We start from the raw sequence: 26,734 nt of genomic DNA on the forward strand, positions 1-26,734 counted from the left end.
TCGGTAGTTGTTTTTTTATATTTAAGCAGTTAATCTGACAAAGTTGAAACTAATTTGGGGCATGAAAGAAGTGGAGAAAATGTACCAAACATAAATAACTGCTTTCCAGCGTGAAACTCTATAAAATGAAGCGTTTGAGAAAGCCCTACCCGTATTAAAATGAGGGGAGGAAAATCTTCCTGCAAGAGAATAACTATCAAAGTGGTTTGTTTTGTGTTGGAACAGCAGGATGTCGGCTTCTGATTTTCCACCCCAGGCTTTGGAAGTAGATCTCAGCAGTTGACCACAGCCAGGTTTTACTGTAAAGGGCCACTGCTCATTAAGTCCTGTGTAATTAGAAACTGGCAAAGGAAGGAAATGTTGTTAGAACACTCAGGGGAAGGTTTATCAAAGGATATGCATTTTGTGCATTTGAGTTTTGCTTTTCATCAGAAGCTTTGACAACTTCATTAAATCTAAATATCTGAGAAATGTTCATTGAACATGTAAAGGTCATGCAAGCCCAGAAAGAAAGAACTTCAGTTCTTCCAGGTCTCTGCCATCAGGCTTTATCTAGTCTCTGCTTTTCCTTCCTTTCCTTTTTCAGCTTGCAAGAATCATGGGTAGAGAGTGTTAAACCTCTCTATTGGGACTTCCCTGGCCGTCCTGTGGTTAGGACTCTGCTCTTCCACTGCAGGGTGCTTGGGTTCAATCCCTGGTCGAGGAACTAAGATCCCGTATGCTGCATGGCCAAAAAAACTTTTTAATTTTTTTAAATGTTTTTTTTAAAAAAACCTCTCTATTTACACATATGTTTCTTTTGAGTGACCATTAGAATAGTCAGAACTAATGAAAACGGGAGTGTCTCATATCTGAGTTATGCCTACGATGATAACCACAGATCCAATTCTCTGGGACATTTTAAGGAAGTTATTTCTTCTCCAATCTCTCATACGAAAAAAGTGAGACTATTACAAGCACATATATCTTTATGCGGCTGTTAAAAAAATCATATTTTACCTGTTCTAACAGAGCACACACAGGATGAATCATGTAGTAGTCGACTTTGGTTAATTTTGCCCACAATAATGTCAAAAGCTGTCTCCCTGACCTTGCAACCTTAGACTTGCATTCCAGATGTCTATTCTTGTGTTACTGTGCACACCTTCAAGTGAGCTGAGAGGTTTATAGATACTAGAGTCTGCCATGAAAAAAAAAATGCCAGAAGGAGTTGACACCACCCACTGTAGGTTTGTTCTTGGCACAGAGACTGCGGTGTGGTGCATTGGCACAAGGCAACAGGAGTTGTCATGTCTTAAGTGGCAGCAATGCTAGGGGATACTTTTCTTCCTTGAGTTATATTATTATCTCCCTGAATGAAACATAACTCGGTTTTGAATCATAACTATGGGAAATGCCCACACCCATCTCACCCCAACGTATGTAAATTTCATTTCTCCCAAGCCTCTCAGGGATGAGAGAAAGCAAACCATCAGTATTATGAAAGCAGCTTGGCTGAAATGTTTGCTTCCCTGTGCTCAGTCACTGGAGCAGTCCAAGTGACACATTTGACAAGGCAGAACACGAAATTTATCTCTTCAATATGGAGCATTTTTCAAGGGAGGCTGAGTTTTGGAGCAAACTAATGGTAAGTGGAACGAAGTGTTTAAATATCAAGGGCATCATGCTGGGCATTTTCCTTGTGGCTTTTCATAAAATTAAGATGAAAGGGGAATTTATAATCAAAGGACTGTAGCCTTGCTCATTATTTTAAAGTGAAACATGCCTTCTACATACCAAATGGTATTAGTGATAAATGACTTTGGATGAATTGTTTGGGTGTAAATTTTTCTAATTTTATTGATGAACCATACCGCATAGCTTGTGGGCACGCAAGACATTACCTTATTGAAGCAACACGATTCGCTGATAGAAAGGGATTGTAACGTCGAACTAGGTTTTTAACACAGATGAAGCGTTTCTTGGAACTCTGGGTTGCATTGTTACTTTTGATTTTCTTTAAATGTATCTCATTTAGGATTATATAAATACACCTGTCTGTGAGTGTATATATATATAATGATCATAATGTATACTATGATCAGAAGAGCATGAAAAAGGCACATACTAATGTCTAAAGCTAATTTTTATGATTTTTGAACTGGGCATATTCAGACCTCTTATTTCTTTTTATGTCACTGAGAACTGTTGAGTTTACTTCAGATGAATTGGTCAAGTTCTGAAAGGCTGCCAGAACAACACAGATTCCCAGGCCTCGGGGACCCTGGCTGATCATCTCATTTTATAACTGAATAAACTGAAGTTCCCCTACTTGAAGAACCAAGAGTTGGGTTACAAGATCCTAGACCCCAACCCCAGTGCAGTGCTTTTTCAGTTAGTATATCTCACTGTTCCATAGTATAACTTTTCATTGTATTTTCTCCTTTCTAATGTGAATTTGAACTTCACTGGAAATAGAAGATTCTGTTGCAAACATGGGTGATTTTTAGATCGGAATAAAAAAGTCTCTTTTGGTGGCAGCAATGTAATCTACCTGTCTTTTCCCTGGCAGTATGACTTATCTTCTTTTATAACATAAAGTTGACTCCAAGAACAAATTAAAACATTGGTTTCTAGAATAATCACTTCTGTTCATTAAAGAATGCTCACCATGCCCGGTGTCTTAGGTTTAAATGCTATATCTCGGCTGGCAGAAATCAGGGTAAAAAAATACTATACTGTTCCCAGACATAACTAAAAAGGCCCAATTTTCAGATCCATATGCAAGCTTTGGAGACATCCACCTTCGTTTATCCAAGTCATTCACTTAGCAAAATGTTATCAATCAGTTGTATTCTGGAGACTGAACCATTTCTATGCTCTTGTAATATTTCGATTGTTTAAATGCCTTAGTTTTGATTAGGAGCTCATTTTGACAAACCAGAAAAACAAAAAGGGCTTTTTCCTGCATGCCCTCAGGGCAGGAAGGGATGTCTGTGCTCCAAGGGGCTGGGAACTGATGGAGCAACTGGCTGGGTCCAGGATGCGAGGACAGCCCGAGGGGCCCAGGCAGAGGCTGGAACTCAGGAAATACACAAAGGGGTGAGGGGTAGGTATTGGTCCTCCCCACTTAGACCCCCCGCCCCAGTTCCTTGCCCGAGGAGTTTCCAGGTAAGATACAGTCAGTCCCATGAGAGAAGATCAGAACTGTAGAGTAAACACCTATCACAAATTCAGGCTCGCCTGTTGTTCTCTTCAACCTTGGTAACTCAAACTGCCGTTTCGAAAATTCTCTCCTCTTTCGGAAGCTCTTCAGCCTCTGGCTCCGTCTCGGCTCCATCTCGGCAACTACATGTTGTCACCAGTTCCCCTGGCAAGTGGGTGGCCACTTACCGCCAGGCCATCAGGCCCCGACACCGCCTTCGGTTGCTGGCAGCAGCTCACCGGTCTCCCCTGAGCTCCTTCCGGGCTGTGCAATAGGTAAAACACCTGCCAACTCAGACAGCCAGGGACGGGCCCAGCCCAGGGCAGGAGGGACTGAAATTCACTGGGATCCTGTGGCTGCCCAGGGGCCTGTGTGCATCAACAGAAACGAAGTTTGGAGAGGCTGGTGTACCTTCACAGCGTCTTTCTATCATAATTAATGCACCCAGCCTCTCTTGTGGTCAGCAGGGCGTTACCTTAACTGCATAGATGGTGAGACCCAGAGATTTAATGATGGGTTAGGCGCTGTCTGCGTAGCGAGCAGTGTGGGAGTGAGAAGTATAAGCCTCTGCCATCAGAAGCAGGTCCTTTCATCCATAATGTGGGACATTTGCTCTCAGCCTTCTCTGCCTGGAGGACCAGAGGAGTTCCTCCATGGATAATTCCCTAGTTATTCTTTGTTCTTAGTGCATTTGAATTTCTGCGTGTCTTTGGTCTTTCAGACTGCTTGTGTCGCTTAGAAATTCACCTCCATGCTGGACAGGACCAGATAATCCTCTCCTCTAAGAGGATAAGAGCAGCCCCTGCGAGTTCAAATTCGGGAGCTTGCCTCGAGGTGCAGTTTCAAATCCCCAAGGTTGTGTGCTGTTCAAGGACAGTGGACAGATCAGGTCCCTGCCCTGCACACAACTTCGCACAGTGGTTCTACACGCCAGCTTCAGCACGGACGGGTTAAATGTGAGGACGCAGTCGCCAGTGGGTGCTATATACGGGCACAGGTGTTTGGGGGAAATGAACAGTGGTAACTGACTCTGTAGTCCTGTGTGATCATCATCACCCCCGAGACCCAAACCGTTTTTCTTTTTTTCCAACCTGAAATCCCCATTCACCCCCATTCCTTCTCTCCACGTGAGCTCAACTCAACAAAGCATCAGGCAAGTGCTCACCAAGTCTGGCTTCTGTACTTACTCTCCTGTTTCTGCAGAAAACACAGAGGAAGAAGACACGCTCTTGACTCACGAAGGTCAAAATACAGTTGAGAGATGAACTATATGTACACGAAACAATTAGAGAACAAAATAATATATAAGAGTATCCAAGTGCATGGTTCACGCACTAAATGCAACAGGGATTCTGAAGTCAGGGAAGTTGGAGAAGGTTTCATGAAGGAAATGGATCAAGAAGGATGGATAGAATTTTGAAAGGAGAGGGATGGGCATCCAGGTGAAGGGGATGATGTTGGATAAATGCTGGGATGCGGAAACACCCCTGGTGCTGGGACAGTACTGAGTGCCTGAACAGGAAATGCATGTGAGGGTCGGGGAGAGAGAAACTTGAGCAGATCCTAGAGAGCCTTGAAGGCCAAGCAAAGGAGTTAAGACTTGGGAGCCATGGAAGGTATGGGAGCAGTAGAATGGCATGGTAAAAGCAGTGTTTAAGGAAAAGTAGTCTGTCCACATAGATTGGATTCTGAAGATTCTGGAGGCCGTCAGAAAGCTGTTGTTACAGGACCTAAACATGAGATGACAGGGGTCCCAGGCCAGAGCGGTATAAGTTGAACAGGGAGAAAGAAGCATATTTCTAAGGAAAAATATGAAATGCTGGTTGATGAATGGGATCCTGTAGGGTGTAAACTACATCAAGTTAGAAATGATGGCTGTCGTGTGTACTAGGTAACAGTCTGTCTCTGCTTAGGATAAAGAGAAGTCTAATTCTCCTTAGATCTACTTCTAAGGCCAGCAAACCTATCTGATACTTCCCTGTTCCTTGAGGTAGCCAAATCTTTTCTACAAAAATCTCAAGGCACCAGTGCCCATCCTAAGAGCTCAGAACAAAATTTCTCTGCTAGCAACACTCCTGCCGTATGGAACACTTTGCACTCTCAAAACTCCTCGTCTCTCTGTTTTCATGACATTGTAGGTAGATTTTCCCATTTCTCCTTCTTAGCGATTGGTTGCTAAACATGAAACATTTTTATTCTTTCACACTCACTGTGTTAGTTTCTCTCTAGTTAGTCTGCTTCTCACATCTCCCCCTCTCTGGCTTTATTCGTATCAATTTGCCCACTGAAATCTGGTGACCTGGCAGCATCCTTTGCTTTAGATGATCGACTTTGCCAGGCATACACATAGTTGTATTACTTAAACTCTCTTCTGTCCACAAGAGAAAGAGGTACACAATTCACCTGAGAGCTTGAAAGGGGAGGCAAGTTATCACAAGCACACAAGTGAAGAAAATCAAGAGGTTGCGTGTTTAGACTGAAAAGTTCTAGATAGATTTTAAAGGTAATTGTGAATCATAGAAGGTGGAGAACTTTAAGGGGCCATACACGTGTTCTATTTCACCTTTGGAGTTTTTTTTTTAATATTTATTTATTTGGCTTTGCCGGGTGTTAATTGCAGCAAACAGGATCCAGGACCCTGACCAGGGATCGAACCCGGGCCCCTTGCATTGGGAGCACAAGGTCTTAACCAGTGGACCACCAGGGAAGTCCCTGCAGAGTACTTTTAATAGTTTTTTCTTTTAATCTTTTTTTTTTTTGCGATACGCGCGGGCCTCTCTCACTGCTGTGGCCTCTCCCGTTGCGGGGCACAGCCTCCAGACGCACAGGCTCAGCGGCCATGGCTCACGGGCCCAGCCGCTCCGTGGCATGTGGGATCTTCCCGGACCGGGGCACGAACCCGTGTCCCCTGCATCGGTAGGCGGACTCTCAACCACTGCGCCACCAGGGAAGCCCTTAACTTTATTTTTTTTTAACTTTTTACTTTATACTGGAGTATAGCTGATGAACAATGTGATAGTTTCAGGTGCACAGCAAAGAGACTCAGACATACAGATACATGTATCCATTCTCCCCCAAAGTCCCCTCCCATCCAAGCTGCCACATAACATTGAGCAGAGTTCCCTGTGCACAATTTAACTTTAAAAAAAAGTATACTTGAAAATATGGCAGTGTTGATGTAACACTGTAAGCATTTGTATTGAAAATATCCCAAATTTTAAAATGAAACCTACTGATAAAAAAAAAAAAAAATCTGTGTGTTTTTTCTCCTCCACTTTCCTCTCCTAAGCTCATTTCATTCCCTTAGACCTCTGGCCTGCACTGTTAGAGTGTCCATCTCCAGTGTGTTAACATGACTTTGGCACTTGGCTAGAGGCTCCTGCAGACGCTGCCTCCTGCGGACTCAGTGGTGATGGGATCTCCGTGGGCTCACAGGGCAGGCCGGAGGGGGCCGCGATCAGCCTGCTTATCATTATTGATGTGGCTTCGGCGACCTCTGCTGCATTTCTGTCCAGTGCGATTCTGGATGCAATTCAGAAAACACCTGCCGAAATCCTTGCGAGAAATCCATGCGCGTGCCAAGGCCTGGTGATTGGTGTCACTCGTGAACGACGTGAAGGTCAGCCTCTTGGCCCTCCTTTAGCTCTTATTTTAATGAAAGTCAGAATTCTTTATTGAGCGGATTTTAATACAGACCCAGCACAGGCTGGCATTTCTACTTTTTCTACTATATAAAATAGTCTTTTAACTAAAACGGAAGAAGGGTGGAGATTTTGCAGCGCGTTTAAAATTGGAGGAGGGTTAGGAAAGAGATTCTCTGTGTTCTTTGAAATATCAGAAAGCTTAAAATTTATGTTTGATCTCTCCTTTCACTACTTCAAAGGAATCGTACCTCTGTGATTGCTTCCTTCCTTTTGGGGGGGATCTATCGTCTTCCTCCCCAAACCTGTGCAGCTTTTAGCTGATGTAACAAGATCACTTCCTTACATCAATGAGGGTGTTTCAACCCTACCATTTATGCTACTGTTTTCAGTACACGTTTTTTTTTTGTTTGGGGGGTTTTTTTAAATACAGGTTTTGCTTTTCCATTCACTATGTAAATATATGAGTTGTAAATAAGAGACAGAAACTCTAGAGGAATTTGACACAGAGTGTCCACAGTAGAAGCTTACCATACACTAAAAGTTCATTTGGTCTTAGACCAAATGAAAAACTTGTATAATTAATATAACACATTGATTAATGATGACAATAATAACTAACATGCATTACATATTTAGTAAGTGCTAGGAACTGTGCTAAGTATTTCAAGGGTATTATCTAATTTAATCTTCATAATGCCCCTTTATTCTTCTAAAATGAATGAGATAATAGTCTACGTGGGTCAAGGTTTAGTTTTAGGCATGCAATTTAGGAAGAATACAGGCAAACTGAGGCACGTGGCAAAGTGAAGATGAGAGCAACAGGAGAGAGCAGAGGTTCTCAAACTTGAGCTTGGGGACTTCCCTGGTGGTGCAGTCGTTAAGAATCCACCTGCCAATGCAGGGGACATGGGTTCAATCCCCGGTCCAGGAAGATCCCACATGCCATGGAGCAACTAAGCCTGTGCGTCACAGCTACTGAGCCTGAGTGCCACAACTACTGAAGCCTGCGTGCCTAGAGCCTGTGCTCCACAATTAAAGAAGCCACTGCAACAAGAAGCCTGTACACCACAATGAGAATATTTGCAAACAAAGCAACTGACAAAGGATTAATCTCCAAAATATACAAGCAGCTCATGCAGCTCAATATCAAAAAAACAAACAACCCAATCCAAAAATGGGCAGAAGACCTAAATAGACATTTCTCCAAAGAAGTTATAGAGATTGCCAACAAACACATGAAAGGATGCTCAACATCACTAATCATTAGAGAAATGCAAATCACAACTACAATGAGGTATCACCTCGCACCAGTCAGAATGACCATCATCAAAAAATCTACAAACAGTAAATACTGGAAAGGTGTGGAGAAAAGGGAACCCTCTTGCACTGCTGGTGGGAATGTAAACTGATACAGCCACTATGGAGAACAGTATGGAGGTTCCTTAAAAAAGTAAAACTAGAGCTACCATACGACCCAGGCATCCCACTACTGGGCATATACCCTGAGAAAACCGTAATTCAGAAAGAGTCATGTACCACAATGTTCATTGCATCACTATTTACAATAGCCAGGGCATGGAAGCAACCTAAGCGTCCATCGACAGAGATAAATGGATAAAGAAGATGTGGCACATATATACAATGGAATATTACTCAGCCATAAAAAGAAACGAAGTTGAGTTATTTGTAGTGAGGTGGATGGACCTAGAGTCTGTCATACAGAGTGAAGTAAGTCAGAAAGAGAAAAATAAATACCATATGCTAACACATATATATGGAATCTAAAAAAAAAAAAAGTGGTTCTGACGACCCTAGGGGCAGGAAAGGAATAAAGATACAGACGTAGTGAATGGACTTGAGGACGTGGGGAGGGGGAAGGGTAAGCTGGGATGAAGTGAGAGAGTGGCATGGACATATATCCACTACCAAATGTAAAATAGATAGCTAGTGGGAAGCAGCTGCATCACACGGGTATCAGCTCGGTGTTTTGTGTCCACCTAGAGGGGTGGGATAGGGAGGGTGGGAGGGAGACGCAAAAGGGAGAGGATATGGGGATTTATGTATGCATATAGCTGATTCACTTTGTTGTACAGCAGAAACTAACAAAACATTGTAAAGCAATTATACTCCAATAAAGTTGTTAAAAAAGAGTGGACCCCGCTCGCTGCAACTAGAGAAAGCCCACGCACAGCAACAAAGACCCAACGCAGCCAAAAATAAATAAATAAATAAATTTATAAAAACAAAAAACCCCCAAAACAACTTGAGCCTGCAGCAGAATCTCCTGGAAGGCTGGCTTAAACACAGATTGCTGGGTCCACCGCTGTTCACCTCCACCCAGCAGCCTATTAAAGGGCTGGACTGTAAGTGATACACTTGGGACAGTGGATGTGACATTGGCCAAAAGGTATGGATTGAGACCAGCACGTCTGAGAGTGAGGGAGAACAAGATAGAGTGGGCTGCCCGTGGAGGAACCTGGGAGGTGCCCACGCAGAGGAGGGTGATGGGTTTCTGAGCAAAAATTACAACCTGGTGGCCCCGAGGCTGAACGCATCTGCAGATGGGTCTGCTGCGAGTATGCAGGGCCGCTAGGTGTTTTAATTTGAATGCATCCATCCTCCAGTTCCCCGTAGCCCCTACTCTCTCTTAGCCTTGATGATTCATCCATTTATGCTCACCGGCCTGGCCACAGATGGCCCTGGAGCTGAAGGCCCCTGAGGTAAGGCTGAGCGAGCAGCAGGTGAATGCTGGATTCGATTTTTTCATTTTATTTTATTTTATATTAGAGTGGAGTTGATTTACAATGCTGTGTTAGTTTCAGGTGTACAGCAAAGTGATTCAGTTATACATGTACATATGTCTATTCTTTTTCAGATTCTTTTCCCATATAGGTTATTACAGAATACTGAGTAAAGTTCCCAGTGCTATTCAGTAGGTCCTTGTTGATTACCTATTTTTATATATAGTAGTGTGGATATGTTAATCCTAGACTCCTAGGGATTTGATTTTTTTTCCGTAATCTGCCATCTGGACTCTATAGAATGAGAGAAGGGTCACTTGGTAAACTGATCCCAGTTTGTTCACTTATAGGAATTGCACACTGGGGGAAAGCACCCACTACAAACTGTGCTACCATGGAAGTAGTATCGTCCATCATTGTGCTGTTTCCTAGGATGGCTGTCTCCATCGAGCACAGCTCTCTAGGTCCCCCCAGTCTCCTCCAGGTCTTCTCCCTCCGAGGCTTCCTTTGGTTCCACCTTACTAGGGCTGACCCTTGGTGGACACAGGACCTGAATAGCAAAGCCATGCCCCTTCTGTCCCTCCCTGCAAACAGCACCCCAGGACTGCCCTCCCTGAGTCCAGTGGGCTTGTCTGCCCTGCAGGGACACACATGGGCCTAAAAAGCCAGACACTGGAAAGCCTTGGAAGACAATGACCCAGCCTTGGCAGGAAGAGACATAAGCAAGAGAAGTTTGGGGTTGATTACAAAACAGCTTGTGCCAAAAGTGGTAGATTCTCAGGAGAAAAACCTTATCTAGGAAGTTCCAGGGCAAGGAAGAATAAAGAAAAATGAAATGGCAGAGAGAAGCAACAAGACCAAATTAAGAAATGTAAGATCTAGATAGATCGTTAGGAGGCATGTGTGGTCCGCAATGGACGCTTTGTCCTTGAGACATTTAAAATAAAATCAAGAGAGGCCTTCACTGACCACTCTAAGTAGCTTAAGTCTTTTCCACCTTCGCCTCCTGGGTTTGGTTGCGAGGTATTTCGCTGGCTCAGTTATGAGCATTCTGGGGTCGGGCTGCCTTCTAGGTGGGGAGCTAGTTATGAGCATTCTGGGGTCGGGCTGCCTTCTAGGTGGGGAGCTAGTTATGAGCATTCTGGTGTCGGGCTGCCTTCTAGGTGGGGAGCTAGGAACAGGGAGCCCTCTCTTCCTCGGACCAGCTTTCCATTCTTTCTCTTTTCTTTCTCTCTTTCTTTCTGACTTTCTTTCTTCCTGTCCTTCCTTTCCCTTCCTTCCTTCCCTCCTTCCCTCTCTCCCTCCCTTCCCCCCTTTCTTCCTGTCTTCCTGCAAATAAGGGAAAAAAAAAAAACTTGAGGAGACCACTGGTGCAGTTTCCAGTAATAACCGTGGCAGGTAATTTTTGCACATCCGGAGTGAGTCATTTTCTTATAAATGAGATCAGGGGCTGTAGTGCTCCCAGAAGAAAAAAACACTTATATTGACGTGTTTATGTATTGGAATGATAATATTTGTCCACGTGAAAAGACGTGTGATTCCTTTCTCCCACACCATATGGCTTATTACTCTTCCTAATCCAAATAGTAGCAGCTGCTGCAGAATGCGAGAATGAGTTTTCCTGAAGTAAAAATGGGCTGTCTTGGACGCCACATGTACTTTCCACAGTATCACCAGCAATTCACCAGAAACCTACATATGGGTCCCTTCCATTAATCCATTCCTTTCTTTATTCATATCTCAGAAGTTCATTTTTCTATCCACTTCCATTCTGTCCCTCTCACCCAACCTACCCCCATTCAGCCTGGGCCCCCACGGGGCCACTCCACCTCGGGAACATGGACGCGTATTGTTTAGAACTGTTGGCAACTGAAGGTTTCAGTTTGGGTCTTGCTGACCGCTGACAACTGCCAGAGAAAATGGCAGTGAATTTTCGCCCTGGTTCCCCATGTGGCTTCCTACACTGCTGAACTGCATTATATATTTGTAGTTAATCAGACACGTGAAGACACTGAAGCAGTTAATGACTCTCCCTCAGGCCAACTTGGCCCAACTCTGAGGTAATGGAAAGTGTAGGGCAGCACTTTCTACAGACCACTGGAATGTGGTTTGCAGAGACCCTTGAGGTTTAAGAAGGAAGCCATTTGTGGCCTAGGTGCTGGATGCCACTGTAGAAACCAACACGCTCACCAGCACAAAATAACCCAGTTTCACAGAGGAGAGGTATCTGTGGCACTTATCATTACACGGTCATTCTGAGTCCCCCTGAAAGCTGGAGGTTTTAGAAAATCAAAACACTCTTTTTGCTGATTATACACATTAGAGTGGTAAATATCTAGACCATTTAACCAAAAGAAAAAAAAAAGTCCTGACCAAATATCCCAAAACTTGAGCCTAAAATGAAAGTATATAGATAATTGCTTTAATTTTCCACTTCAGTTGGTTAAGTTATAATAATACCTTGCACTTGCGTGATGTATCATAGTTTTCAGGGTGTTTTCATGTATATTAATAGTAATTGAGACTTTTTTCCAAGAAGACTGTCAGGTGACCTGAATCGATGGACACGCGTGAGATTGGTATATTATCTCTGTCAGCTACGTTTTCTGTTCCTCCCACAGCGGGTATCACTAATTTCCAACTTGTATCGGCCATCTTCCCGCAGCCATTTGTCTTATTCAGGTGTGTATTGGTCAGTTCTCTAAGTACCTGTTCCTTTTTTTTTACAAGTTATAATAGGGTGATTTATCAATGTCATTCTTCTCACTTGGCAACGAGAGAGAAACTACAAGATATTATAGAATCGGTCTGCATACCTGGCCTTTAGCCACAGTTCTCCAACTTGAAATGGCATTTATACCCCTTCATCACAGACCTTGTCAAGAGGTCCTGGAGTCAGCCTTCACTTAGGCAGTCTTTGCCTTCAGGGTGCGTTAGGTAATTGTTTCATAAACTTCTTTGCCAAAACGAATATCTGACAACATTCCCAAGTCACATTTTGTGTTTAGGAGTTGCTGCCTGTGTGTGTATGTGTATATCTGCTTCTCATTTGTGTTTCTTATAATCGTAAGAAGTCTGACTCAGGCCAAGTAGGTGATTGTCCCTAAACGCCATGATGTGATTTCAGGGCTAAATAGTCCGAATAGGTCTTCCTAATTGATGATGACTGAAATCCCATGATCTGACTATCCTGCCTTTCCTCTGTCCCCAGCGAAACTTCCCCCGAAGGCTCAGCTCTCTCCACTCCCAGAACCCATTCTGACCTGCAGGTAGTGATCACTTGAACTGGGGTTAGTCCTACTGTCCTAAGCCTGGTGTCTGGTGGGCCTGGGCTGAGCCCTGGGCACCCTGTCTGCTGACTGCACCTTAGCTCACACCGTGCTTAGCTGGCGGGCATGCATGGGATGCTGCTGTTGCTTTCTGATTTGTACTTACGCTTTCCTGCTGAAATCCGAGTCCCCCACCCCTGCCCACTGATTATGCTGCTGAGCAAATGCTACCCTTCTGTGTCCCCGTTGCCTCAAGGTTCCTCCCATGTGTACCTAAAAACGGGGTGGTGGTATGATTTTCATGGGCCCCAGGCACTTTTGGCTTTGTGGGCCACTTCCTCCATTAAAAAATGTTGAAAGGGTTTCCCTGGTGGCGCAGTGGTTGAGAGTCCGCCTGCCGATGCAGGGGACGCGGGTTCGTGCCCCGGTCCGGGAGGATCCCAGGTGCCGCGGAGCAGCTGGGCCCGTGAGCCATGGACGCTGAGCCTGTGCGTCCGGAGCCTGTGCTCTGCAGCAGGAGAGGCCGCAACAGTGAGAGGCCCGCGTACCGCAAAAAAAAAAAAAAAAATGTTGAAAGTTATGTTTTACAGTTGTCTTGGTATAAAGACAAACATGTTCATACTATATATATATATATTATTTATTAAATAATAAATTGAAAGTGTATTTTTTCTCCAGAATTTAATTTTCTTGAAAGAAATTAACACGTTGGCATGGATCTCTAAAAGCATTGTGGGTTCTGGGCATTGTGCCTGGTGCCCCTGATGGTTAAGGTGGCCCTACTGAGAAACAGACCAGACCCTTTACCTTGGATCAGTGTTTCAAAGTTCCGTCCTTTGCAAACCACATTTAGGAATTTTACCGTATTGCTCTTTTCTCCCATACTAGTTTTCATGTAATATTTTTCCTTAAATGTACCCCCTTTGAAATTTTAATAACTGTATTTTGAAAAGAAAGTTTATGTCAGTAGTATAACTTGCTGTTAGGAACTATATGTTTATCCTCCCCCACCAGAAATTCAGCTGTTGAAAAACCCTAATCCTCAGTGCGAGGATTTTGGAGGTGGGGTCTTTGGGAGGTAATTAGGTCTTGAGGATAGAGTCCTCAAGGTGGGATTAGTGCCCTTATGAGAAAAGACAGGAGAGAGCTTGCTTCTCTTTCTGCTCTCCACCAAGTAAGGCCACAGTGAAAAGGTAGCTGACTGCAGACCAGGAAGTGGGCCCTCACCAAGAACTGCCTCTGCCAGCACCCTGATCTTGGACGTACCAGCCTCTAGAACAATGAAAAATAGATGTTTGTTCCTTAAGCCACCTGTCTATGGTAATTTGGTGTAGCGGCCTAAGCAGACTAAGACACTTGGCAAAAATAGAAAATAATCATTAATAATTATTAACACAAATGTTATGTAAATTTTTAAATTTATGTTCATGTTCTATCTAACCCCAGTGTTTTGAGTTCCTCAGCATCTCTTATCCTCTACTGGTCCTTGTAGAGTTAATGATCAGATCAACCCTAGCTCTAAGGTGCCTACGCTGTTCACGGTTTTCCTTTATTCACTGTCTGCCCACCAACACCCAGCCACTGCCCACGTTCTTGTTCCAAAACAAAGGGACCAGACAGACCTCCCCAACTCAGTTTAAGCATTGACAGAGCATCCCTGCCCGTTAGACTGGATTTTCCTGGGAAACATCATTGGGTGTCACAATCCTGACTTACCATTTCCCACTAGAACAGACTGTCTAATAGAACTTTCCATGATGGTGGAAATGTCCTATGTCTGCACTCACCAATTCAGTACCCACTAGACAGACGTAGCTACTGAGCATCTGAAACATGGCTAGTGAGACTGAGGAAGAAAATTGTTACTTTTAATTTTAACCAATTTATATTTAAGCTCTTTAGCTACCTGTGGCTAGTGGCTACCATATTGCACGGGACAGCAACGGAGTGTTTGATTTTGGCTATGACCATCCTTCTTGGATTCTCTGTCTCCATCCCAGAACTGATCAGTTCTAAAGTTCTTTCCCTTTCCATGAGGCCTGTCATGTCACACGGCCAAGTTTATTAGTGAAATGGATGACACTTATGCTGCTATGCTGCTATTAGATGTTCACACCATAGTGTGAAAGAAGGCTCTGGGAGGAGGTATGGCAGAAGGAAGCAGGAACAGAACAGAGAACTCTGTGTGCTGCTGGGAGCTTTATGGGTGTGTGGTGAGCGGGGACAGAATGGAGAGAACGAGGTATCAAATGTTAATTCCCCCTGCTTTTCAGTTTTGCAAAGCTAACAATACCCTAGATCTAAACGGTATTAATATCATTTTATTTCCTCCTCTTTGTCCTTTTAGAACAATTGTCAGTTGGAGTCAAAGGTTCAGGTTCAGAATAAACAGTCTGCTTAACAGTTTGTCATTGGGACTTCCCTGGCAGTCCAGTAGTTAGGAATCCTCACTTCCACTGCAGGGGGCCTGGGTTCGATCCCTGGTTGGGGAACTAAAATCCTGCAAGCCTCGCAGCGCAGCCAAAAAGCAAACAAAAACAGTTTGTCACTAACCTGCTAAACCTAGAAACTCCAGCTTGAGCTGGCTTCAAGCCCCAGGCTTTAGTGGTCACTTCGTTGGACCAACTGCACTTATTTAGCGGATATAATTCTATTTCCATTGTGGAGAAGGTGCACATAATAGCAGCTTTTGCCCCAAAGCAAAAATCCTTTGGGAAATCTGCCTGCACTAATGCATATATCGATATACATGCATATCTCCCATTAATACTAATAGAACCTAATGAGACTGTATAAATCATCTGAATTTTGACGCAGTGTGAGTCTGATGTTGGATGCTTCGAGATGAACTCAGAAAGTCCATTTGTCTGGGAGCTGTTTCTTAATACGCCTTCATCTTGTAGCCGAATTCCTCTCCTGTGACTGAAATATTAATCAAAGGCTGTTTCTGCATCTCACATCATGTACACCTGCCTCTCATCATCGGAAGAGATGAAGTAGACTCATCTGTGTGACCGTGTGCCTCTATCTAGGCATAGTTTAAGGTTCTATTGACAGAAATAAAAAGGGAATGGCCAGAAAAGAGAAATTAAGAGAGATTTTCCTTTTCGTGGGGAGCAGTGTGCAGGGCCAGGCTAAATTAAGCGTACACATGCTCTGGAATCCTGGAAGGAGCGCCAGATCACATTGGCTGAGTGTGAGGAATTTATACATCTTCATTCCCCCACATGGTCCTCACCCGTTGTCAGCTGTATCGAGCATCTTACCTCCAAACCTCCAGAGCAACATGTTTTACCTACACTGTCAATGTCTTCTGGGGGAGAAATGCATTGTATTACCTATCAGAGCGGCGGAAGTGCTTTCCAACCAGTGTATCTCCCTCGTTCTTCAAAAATGGGCCCTTCCAGTCTCCTCTAACTTCAGCTCCCTTTTCTCTCTGATCTTTCTCCTCTGTTACCTGGATTCTAGTCACAGTGCTTTCTCATGGAGACTGCCTTTTGTTTTACTCTATTATAGGCAAAAAAAAAAAAAAAAAAGTATACGGTAGTCCCTTCTTATTCATGGGAAGTACGTTCTAAGACCCCTAGTTGATGCCTTGAAATCACGGATAGTACCAAACCCTATACAGTTGACCTTCTGTAGCCTCAGATTCCACATCCGTGGATTTCACCAACCACAAGTTTAAAATATTTTGAAAAAAAATTCCAGGACGTTTCAAAAGGCAAGACTTGAATTTGCATCCCACCAGAGGGTTTTACAAAATATTTAGGTTGTATTCATAGCTATTTACATAGCGTTTACATTGTATTAGGTATTATAAGTAATCTAGAGATGATTTAAAGTATAGGGAGAATGTGCATAGGTTATATGCAAATGCTACAGCACTTTGTATAAGAGATGAACATCCACGGAATTTGGTATCCACCAGGGTCCTGGAAGCAGTCCCTCACAGACATCAAGGCACAGCCTTATATGCCATGTAGTTTCCCCATACACACATTCCTATGATGAAGTTTAACTTATAAATTGGGCACAGCAAGAAATTAACAACAACAATAATAAAATACAACAATTATAACAACATACTGTAATAAAAGTTACATAAATGTGGTTTCTCTCTCAAATTATCTTATACAAATTTAATGCCTTTTCCATCTTAACTAAGCACTTACCACACACTGTGGCTGTAACTTTGGCAGATTGCAACAGCAAAACTAGCACAAATTTCTTTTTTCTTCTTCACAAGTTCACAAATAGAAGATTTGTTCTTACCGTAGATCTTAGCGTTATCTTATGATTTCCTTCCTTTTTTATTAAATCAAGAACTTTCACCCTTTCACTTAAAGGAAGCATTTTATGGTTACTCTATGGCATATCCAAATTGCCAACATCACTACTCTTGCACTTTGGGGCCATCAAGTAAGGTAAGGGTTAATCAAACACAAGCACCCCAATACCACAACAGTCGATTTGATAACCGCGCCGGCTGCTAAGTGACTAATGAGGGTGAGATATGCTGGACAAAGTGTTGCTTCCCATCCAGGGCAGGACAGAGCTGGAAGCCTCGAGATTTCATCACTTTATTCACAACAGCACACAATTGAAAATTTAAGAATTGTTTATTTCTGGAGTTTTCCATTTCACATTTTCAGACTGCAGTTGACCAGAGGTAACTGAAACCTCAGAAAGTGTAACCTTGGGTAAGGGGGCAACTACTGTACTATAAGAAAAAAGAAACACACACACGCACTGCATTTTTTTTCCCCAAAGTTTCTTTCAGACAGCAAAAATAAGGATCAGACAGAAAGAAAAATGTAGATTGTAAGTAAAAACCTTGTTTACTGCTGGACTGCAGAATCTTGGAATTATGGAAAATTAGCACTGGAAAGGACCTTTGGCAGTCTATCGCAATAGGGTTACATCTAGCAGCTGCAGCTTTTCACAGCTGGCAAAGCCCTGGTGTTTCCACGGGTGTCTCGCATAAGCATGGCAAATACTTTTAGTGTCCCCTTCACAGATAAGGAACTGAGGCTAATTAAAAATGCTGCAAAAACAGCATCATTGATTTCTATATTGATAAATTGGAATCATTTAGTTTCTTCTCTAGTCCAAGAAAACAGAATAACTGTATGCAAAGCTGCTTGAATAAGCTTTTAAATCCAAGGTGTCTTAATTTCCAAAACCAGTGAAAGCCCTAAATGAATCTTGGGGTCTACAAAATATTTTAGAATTAGTTTGGTCATTATCATCTGCTTGAACCCAAGAGAATGCTAGAATTAAATTAATTAATAATAGTTGAGGATTAGTGAAATTAATAATTAATTAGTTTAATTAATAATAGTTGAGGATTAGTGAAAGAGGTATTGAGCTGTAGTAGATCTTCAAGTCTTACTCTAAATTGAGACATCTTTTAAAAATGCAGCACTTTGGAGGGAGGGGAAATTGGATGAAGGTAGTCAAAAGGTACAAACTTCCAATTATAGGATGAATCAGTACTAGGGATATAATTTAATGTACAACATGATAAATACAATTAACATTGCTGTGTGTTATATATGAAAGTTGAGAGTAAATCCTAAGAGTTCTCATCGCAAGGAAAAAAACTTTTTCTATTTCTTTAATTTTATATCTGTGTGAGATGATATTCACTAAACTTATTGTGGTAATCATTTCATGATATGTAAATCAAATCATTATGCTGTACACCTTAAACTTACACAGTGCTGTATGTCAATTATAGCTCAATAAACCTGGAAGAAAAAGGAAGAATACACTGGTTAGGATTATATTAATATGAATGATAAGCATCAGTTAAGAACACAGATCTCTGTTTCTGTAGCTATAAGATGGAAACAACAATGTTACCTACCAAGTAAGTTGTAATAAGAATTAAATGAGACAGTTGAGTAGAAGAAAGACTTTTCATTCTAGTTACTAGGATGTAATACTCCGTCTATAAAATTTAAAGTTCCATTTTAAAAAGAAAACATTATTATGGAGTGGAAGAGCTTGTGCAGTCTACCTCTGTTATCCACATCAGAGGGAAACATGGTTATTTGGACCAGGAAGCTCTGGCTCAGGCATCCTCACCCTAGTTTCCTCTTCTCAAATTGTGGATATCTGATTTAGCAGGAACTAAAGGTGTGCTACCAACTGCAAAAACAATTGCATTCATTTATTCACTACTTTATTACAGGCTTGCTTGCTATGGGCCAGAACCTACGCTAGAAATAAATACAAGGAGAAGATCTGTTCCTGCCCTTCAGGGGTCTCCCGGGCTAGTGAGGGAAAGTCTAGGGAAGGGCACTTAAGGAAGGGACTGGATAGTTATTGGGGCATTTATATAGGTTAGCTGACATACTCCTAATTACAGCCCTAGTCAAGTGGGTAATGTTATCCCCATTTTATAGCTGAGGCTCAGAGAATTTAGAGTAACTTACCCAAGGTCACACAGCATGTGAAAGAAGGAGAAATCAAACCCCCGTATGTCTGATCGTCCCCTTTGCACCACCAATACTAAACCGTGTGATCCCACGGCCAGGTAGTATCATGAGGGTAGCCTTCGGCAGCTCCTACCTGCCACTGACTGTCACTGAGCCCCTAGAAGTGTCCCCCTCGGCTGTTCTGTTGATGCTGGAGTCCATCTTCTTTCTCTTGGGACACTCTGGAATGGGGGAGAGAGGCTCAGAGTGCCGTCCGGGAGGATTTGCCACGTCATTCCTCTCAAGCCCCTCTCAGGCATACCTGAATGAAACCGAGGAATGTCTCGTCTGTCTCCAGGAGAAGAGTGTTCTTCTCACCAGCGTACCTGCCAACGTCACAGGGAGTAACTTTGAGAGTTTCTGAGAATATATTGAACAGGAGGCGGACAGCCCTTGGAACAGGGGAGCTGTGGGAGAGAGATTGCCTCGGGAACTGGGAGAGGTTGAGACAAAGCCAAGAGAAGAGAGGAGTCTTCTTCACTCAGAACCATAGTAGGAGAGGGGAACCACGGGTCAAGCGGAACACGGTTCAAATGAGCATTATGGTAAGAGAAATACACTGGGTACCAGCTCAGCCACAGGCCCGGCGCCAAGGCACAGAGAATAGAAGTATGAGGACAAGCCAAGGTTGGTGACTCAGCAATGATGAGAATTAGGGCCTTGGGAACTGAAGAGAGTAGGAGTCTTCCAAACAGGCTGATAGTTGCTTATTCTCAATCCCCAAATCCAAAATGCTCTGAAAACTGACATTTTGGGGTGGCAGAACCTGTCCTGAATTGACATAAGGCTGTCTGTAATCTTGGTTCATCCCTCTTAATGTGAATATTCATAGTTTTGCTGTAGAAATATCCATTTATTATGGGTTATGCTGGTGGTATTAAATAATGTAGAGGATAGCAATATATTACATTTCTTAAAAACCTGAATTCCAAAACACATCTGTTTCCAAGGGTTTCAGATAGGTGACTGTGTGTCATGCACTACTTCCACATTATCTCATTTAATCCTTATATAATTCTTGAGAGGATATTATTATTTCCCCCATTTTATAGATGAAAAAAATAGGATAGGGAAGCATTTATTTGACCAAGGTCATGCAACCAATAGAAAGTAACAGATCGAGGATTGACCCCCACGCATTGAAACCCAGCTCTGTGCACATGCCTGCGCCATGCAGTGTGCTGACGGGGACTGCGGGGTGGCCAGCAGTGGCTCCTGGGGAGGGGACTCAGAGATACTGTTACCTTCTCCTGCTAAAACCTGTCCTTGACGCTGACACCTCCAACAATTGTTTTGGTTTTTATAAAAAAGAAGCAACTGCTGGGCTAGAACCTCCTGTCAGCATGAACTTCTAGAAAGTGCTGAGTAAGAGTGAAATAGGATCTTTTTTAACTCCCATGTCCTTCAGTTACGCTAGAGGACCAGTATCTAGGACAGTAGTTTTGAGGCTTTAAGGGGTCTCAGGTTCCTTTGAGAAGCGATGAAAGCTATGCACTTTCTCCGCAGTATATTGCACATGCAACTCCACCGAGTAAATACTTCATCTTGTTTCTTGTTTCAGGGGAGCGTATCCACGAACCCCAGATTAAGAATCTCTGTTCCCAGTTTTTAGAGGATTAGTAAAGTTTCCATGAAAAAAGTTATAGCAAAATTCAACTTTAAAGAGTGAAGATTGTTTTAATTAATATAATTCAGTTACATTATAACTGAATTATATTAATTCAGTTAATTAATTAACTGAATTAATTCAGTTAATTAATTCAGTGACTCAGTTAAGATGTAATTTCTGTAGAAGCCTAGAATTCTCTGGCCAAAGTGTGTGTGTGTGTGTGTGTGTGTGTGTGTGTGTGTGTGTGTGTGTTAGGGTGTTAAGAGGAAAGACTGGGGTTGAGTCCTCTGACTTCTCAAGTAAATTACCCATACAGGTATTGTTAAAGGCTTTGCCTTCTCCGCTCATATAAACAACAAAATGGTCCTGAAAGCAGGCATTGCAATAGAGGTGACTTTCAGTTCAAGGATCTTGTAATTATCTTTGGTCTGTGTGCGCTTGGAGACTTTGGTTCTCCTGGGCAGATTGCTTTCCACCATCTGCAGTACTAAAACTTGCAAACCACTGTCAAGGCCCCACTATAAAGAATCTCCAGCGGACATCGTAACTTTATAGTTTATTTTCCATCTTGCTCTTTTGATTTACTAGGACTCTAAGCCTAAAACTAAATGTTTCCTAGTCATTTACATCTCTGGTTTGATAGTGATGATATCCTAGTCCCAAGAGTATAAAACTGGGAATGATGAATAGAAGAAGAGTGTTCATCACTAGCTGGTACAGAAAACAACTCAGAAATTCAGGAACTGGATAATGGCAGATTTTGTTTTTTACATGATTACCTTTATGACAGTTCTGTCACTCCACACCGAGTGCAATATATGTGAGCGGGCTTTTCTCTAACGAGAGTAACCATGGCTCATGACACTGGGCTGAGCTGTGTTTCTGATTTGTGTGTTTGGTAATTGGTAGAAACTGACGGTGCATGCATTTTGATGTGAAGTTAAAAAAAGACATGTTCAGATGAGGAGAACACGTGTATGCTCCTCATTTCCCACATGTTAATAGACAAGATTAAATGATAAATGCAGATTAGCAAAAATGGTTACATTCTTAGACTCTGGAGTTAATCCAACCCGGGTTTGGGTTTCAAATCCATCACTTATCAGCTAAATGACTGTCGACAGTTACTTCTATGCCTCATTTTCTGTAAAAATTGTATTAAAAGTGGTATTTCCCTCTAGAGATGTTTTAGGGATTAATTGAGATAATGCATGTAAAGTACTTAGCACACTGTCTTTTTCAACACATGTCAGCTCATGTTAGCGCACAGGATGATAATGATTTCCCAACTCTGTTCTCCTACAAGAACCTTCTCTGGCATTGTTTGGACTTAAATACAGCTGGGTCCCCAGATGTGCCGAGATGTATATTTATTTGGTCTTCTGCCCAGCTCTAAGGTATCAGAGACTTAGTGCTTGGATGAGACGAGGGAGACGAATTTCGTGTTACCAAAGTGCTTTGCGTGAGAGGGAGATTGCAAGCCTCCGTGACAAATAGTTTTTTGTGTGCTCTATGGCAGCCTGGCAGGGACTCAGTGTGTTTCTGCTGAACTGAGCTGAATGGGCAAGACCGAGAGAATGCCTGGGCCCATCCCACCTGCCCGCACCCTGGCACCTTGTCCATCCCAGTCGTGGCCCTTGGTCAGCACAGGTGAATGGACTCAGATGTGTTCCAAACCAAAACATTCTAGGGAGGCAGGTGGGCCTGTATCAGTCACCCTGGATCCCCAGGAGCCCGGAGGTGCCAGGTTCATCTGAAGTCAGTGTGGGGATCACCTGTCACCTGTCTCTGCAGAGGTAGAGGGCAGAGCCTGCAGGGTTCTACCAGCACTTGCACAGGGTGTCTGTGAGAAAGGCTGCTGGCCTTGCTTTATTATTCTGTCAGCCTTGAATAGCTTTGAGCCTAAAACCACCTGTCTTATTCCAACCAAAATCCAGTGTTTGAAAGAAAATGATCCCATTTGAAAATCGGTGGGAAACTCAGTCGATACCTTTCCTGGTTCTGCTAAATTGTGCAGAACTTAGCTTCTTGGGAAATCAATAAAATTTCCAAATGTGTATCAAACAAAAGCAGAGGTTCTAAAAAAGGGAAAGTGTTTAAGACTAACTGGCTTAACTTAATGGAAAATAGGTCCTCCATAACGTACTTGGCAAAAACTAATGCTGTGTGTTTCTTGGGATTTGGAAGTGCGCTCTGGAGAGGAGAGGGGCTGTCTTTAGGACAGTTAGAGACTCTGCCGGGCTGCCTTTCCTTTTGGCTGGTAACAAGGAAATTGTAATAGGTTAAAGCATTTAAAAATGAGACTCTTAGTAATAAACAGCTGTGTACGAGGTATCATGGAAAGCGACATTTTAATGACTGTGTTGTTACTGATGATGAATTATGGCCTAGTTTTACTGTATCCCCAGATGTAAGGTTCAAATGTAAAATCAGTTAGAATCAACTCACAGAGCATGCCTGTACTTTTCCACAGCACTAAAATTTATTTATGGTACGTATATAGTGGGCAGAATTAGCAAAAAGAATGCCTAATTCAGAAAAAAAATACCCACCTTTTTCCTGGCAGAACTATAACCAGAATTATCTTCTAATATGTAACTGTGGACAGTAATTTTCCAGAATATGGATAACATGAAGGAATTTTGCAGTATTCCTTTCTCACATCTACTTTTACCACTTTTTAGCCTTTTTATTTTCCCTACTACTTTTATTTTCTAAAGAAAAGTGCCCAGATTTCTTGTTTACTTGGCCTTCTGGACTTCCTCGTGCTTGTGCAAATTAGGTTTTTAATACTTATTCATTTTAGAAACTTTTTATTATTAGAAGACTTGTGGCCGGAGGAAAAGAAAACATGAATTATATTGAATTACTTACAGTGGCCATTGATATTGTTATCATAATACCATGAACAAAAACATAAAACAATGGGCTGGAGTCAGGGCATGTGGGCTCCAACCCATGGGTCTCCAGGAGCCCCCTTGGCATCCTGGGGACATTTATATGAGATGACCGCTCAGGTCCGTCCAGCTCTGAAGGACCCATGCCCAGCGGCGTGCAGAGAAAGAGACTGGGGGGCCAGCCTCTCTCAGCAGCATAGTGCTCCCTGACCTCATTTGACCCTCTGATTTCCCTCATCTCTATCACAAAGCTAGTCATAGCATCCCCCAGAACGTAGCAAGGGAGTTAGGTTAGGGAGTTAAATAAAATCCTGTGCTGTGAAGTGCTTACTCTTGGTGCCTGAAATAGAGTATGCACTGCTTGTTATGTACCACCCAGCCCCAGTGAGCACCAAACAGCGACCCAGAGAGACCCTGGAGCCAGACTGCTCTGCCACTTACTGGCTGTGCCACCTTGGGCAAGTTACTTAACCACTCTGTGCCTCAGCTTTTTTATCCACAACCAGTGATAATAATATTAATAGCAACCTACCCCATAGGACTCTTGTAAGGATTTTTAAAATCTAGACAGAAATAATACCACTCTTTTGGGATGTACTGAGTGCTTACTCCATGTTAGTCACTGAACCGAAATGGTTTACACACTTTATCGCTTGTCAGCCTATGAGGTGCTGGTCCATTCTTACCCTTATTTTACAGACAGGAAACTTGCAAGCGTTGTCTGTGATCACACAGCCAGCATGCAGTGAAGGCAGGGTTCAAACACAGGTCGCCCTGCTCTAAAGCGTGTGCTTCTCAGCCCTACAGTCTGTGCTGGGCCTATGTCTCCCCCCCCCCGCCCCCGAAAATAGCGTGGGCAGGTTCAAAATGCTGACAGGCTTCCACGCAATAACAACCCCGCAGAAATCAGTCCAAAATCAAGCCGACTAGCGCACCAGCATCTTCATTTGCAAACCAGATCTGGGGCTGAGTACAGCACCATCAAGAGAGCACTGCATACCCGGCTTAAAAGTCAAGCACTTTTTAAAACATCTGCTTGAAATTGTGTGCCACTGATGGAAATGAAAAACAAACTCAGATGCCAGGCAACGGAGGGAAGAGGACAAGAAGAGAACTAGTGACAAACAACTAGTTAGCGCATCACCACAATAAGAGCCCACACGAAAAAAATAACATCACAAGGAAAATTATGGAGGTCTTGGCCACAAGTTATTTTCTGTTCCAATATGTAAAATAGAAAACTGTTATTTTTCTATCAAATGGCACAGATTTCTGTAGCGGGAAAGACCTTTAATTTGTTGGTTCTATCACAACACTGCAGCCCTGATGCATCTGACTTTTGCAGCCAAAGCTCCCTGGCCTTTGTCCTCGCCTCTTTGGCGTAGCAGAAGGAGGGCTGGGGCTGGCACCCTGGAGGAACAACTCCCCCACCCCCGCCCCCGCCCTGCTGCTCCTATCACCCACGTCAGGACAGAAAACCCTCATGCTACAGTACTTTGGAAGAAGTTCCGGGCCAGACTTTCTAGGTCATGTGGCTGGTAAGAGGCAGGGTCAAACCCAGATACTCTGGAGTCCACATCGCCCTGTCATCTCTTATTTAACCTTTTCTGACCATGACCTGGGTGCCTGCCTCAGGACTGACTTGTTTATCCTTTCCTAAAAGACGCCTACATTTTTATAATCTCTGAAACATCCCCCTCCCACCCCCAAATAAACATAACTTAGAACTCGTAACTACAATTGCATTCCCGTACTCAGCCTGACGGTGGATAGAGGTGCTGAGGTGCAGAGGGGGCTCACTCGAAAAGACCTTGAGAGAGAACCCAGGTTCATAGGAGTCCTGAGAAGTCAGGCTTGGCACTGGTTGCAGAAACAGTGATCAAAGCATACCCACGCCAGGTCCTGACTTCTCAGAAAGAGGAGCCTTATGTAAGTGTCTTGGCCAGCTCGGGCTGCTATAACAAAAATACCATAGACAGGGTGGCTTAAACAACAGACTGTTACTTCTCATGGTTCTGGAGGCTGGGAACTCAAGATCAAGGTGCTTTTAAATAGCTGTCTTTTCGTTGTATCCTCACATGACAAAGAGCTCTGTTCCTTTTCTTATAAGGACACTAATCGCCTCCTAAGGGCTCCAACCTCATGACTTAATTATTTCCCAAAGGCCTCACCTCCAAATACCATCACAAGGGCTCCAAGATATGAATTAGGAGGGGGCACAGACGTTCAGTGCATAGCACTAGGAATAGTGCAGCCAGCCACATTTCTTCTTGCAAAATCATCTTCGGCCCAATTTCTCCATCTCCCTTGCCCCCTGCATCTAATTGGTTGTCTCTTCTTCTTAGATGTTACACGAACTCCTTTCTCTCTGCTTTCAGTTCTCATTACTTCGTACCCTAAACTCTGCAGTCAAGTCACTCTGCCCATGTCTCTCCCATTTCCTCATTCTCCCTGCACACAAATGTCTGATCATGTCTTCCTCTGCTTAGGGGTTCAGAACCCTCCATTGCCCATGGGATCAAAGTTCTTTACCCACAAATTCTTATCCCTCTAGGATCTAATCTCTACTCGGCTGCATGAGTTATCTGCTCCAGACAAACTAGTCTTTCCCCATCCCCTTAATATGCCTCATGGTTCCCCGTTTACCCCCTCAACCAGCACTACCCTCAGATCCAGGTAAGAAGGGCCTTTACTCCAGCCTCACACTCTAGGGGGCCTTGCTCTGGCCTTATTTCTCCTTGTTGGGTGACACATTGGCAGGCCCAAGGGGATGTGCTCTCCCTGAGCCCAAGTCCTGCCCTGTAGTCCATGTGCTGAACACCTGAGACCCAGAATTCCCTGCTCCGATGGCCCGATGGCAGCTTTCACGGCCTGCGCAGTGGCGGGGTCGGGGGGGGGCGGTGCGGGG

General features: G+C 43.3%; 1 protein-coding gene and 1 long non-coding RNA gene across 2 annotated transcripts in view; one reads left to right on the forward strand and one right to left on the reverse strand.

Annotated features, from left to right (window-relative positions):
- Positions 1–1,592: 1,592 nt before the first annotated feature.
- SASH1 (SAM and SH3 domain containing 1) overlaps positions 1,593–26,734 on the forward strand; it is a 322,353-nt gene continuing 297,211 nt past the window's right edge. Inside the window, exon 1 of the mRNA XM_060283582.2 lies at positions 1,593–1,627. Within this exon, the coding sequence (XP_060139565.1) occupies positions 1,625–1,627 (3 nt within the window). The 5' untranslated portion in view covers positions 1,593–1,624. The remainder of the gene's footprint in view (positions 1,628–26,734) is intronic.
- LOC132593367 (uncharacterized) lies at positions 17,439–19,812 on the reverse strand. The gene is made up of 2 exons (XR_009558765.1): positions 19,583–19,812; positions 17,439–19,502 (listed from the first exon to the last, which is right to left on the reverse strand). It is a non-coding gene; the product is annotated as an uncharacterized lncRNA (long non-coding RNA).

The sequence above is a fragment of the Globicephala melas genome, chromosome 14 (genome assembly GCF_963455315.2).
Source record: "Globicephala melas chromosome 14, mGloMel1.2, whole genome shotgun sequence".
NCBI lineage: Eukaryota > Metazoa > Chordata > Mammalia > Artiodactyla > Delphinidae > Globicephala > Globicephala melas.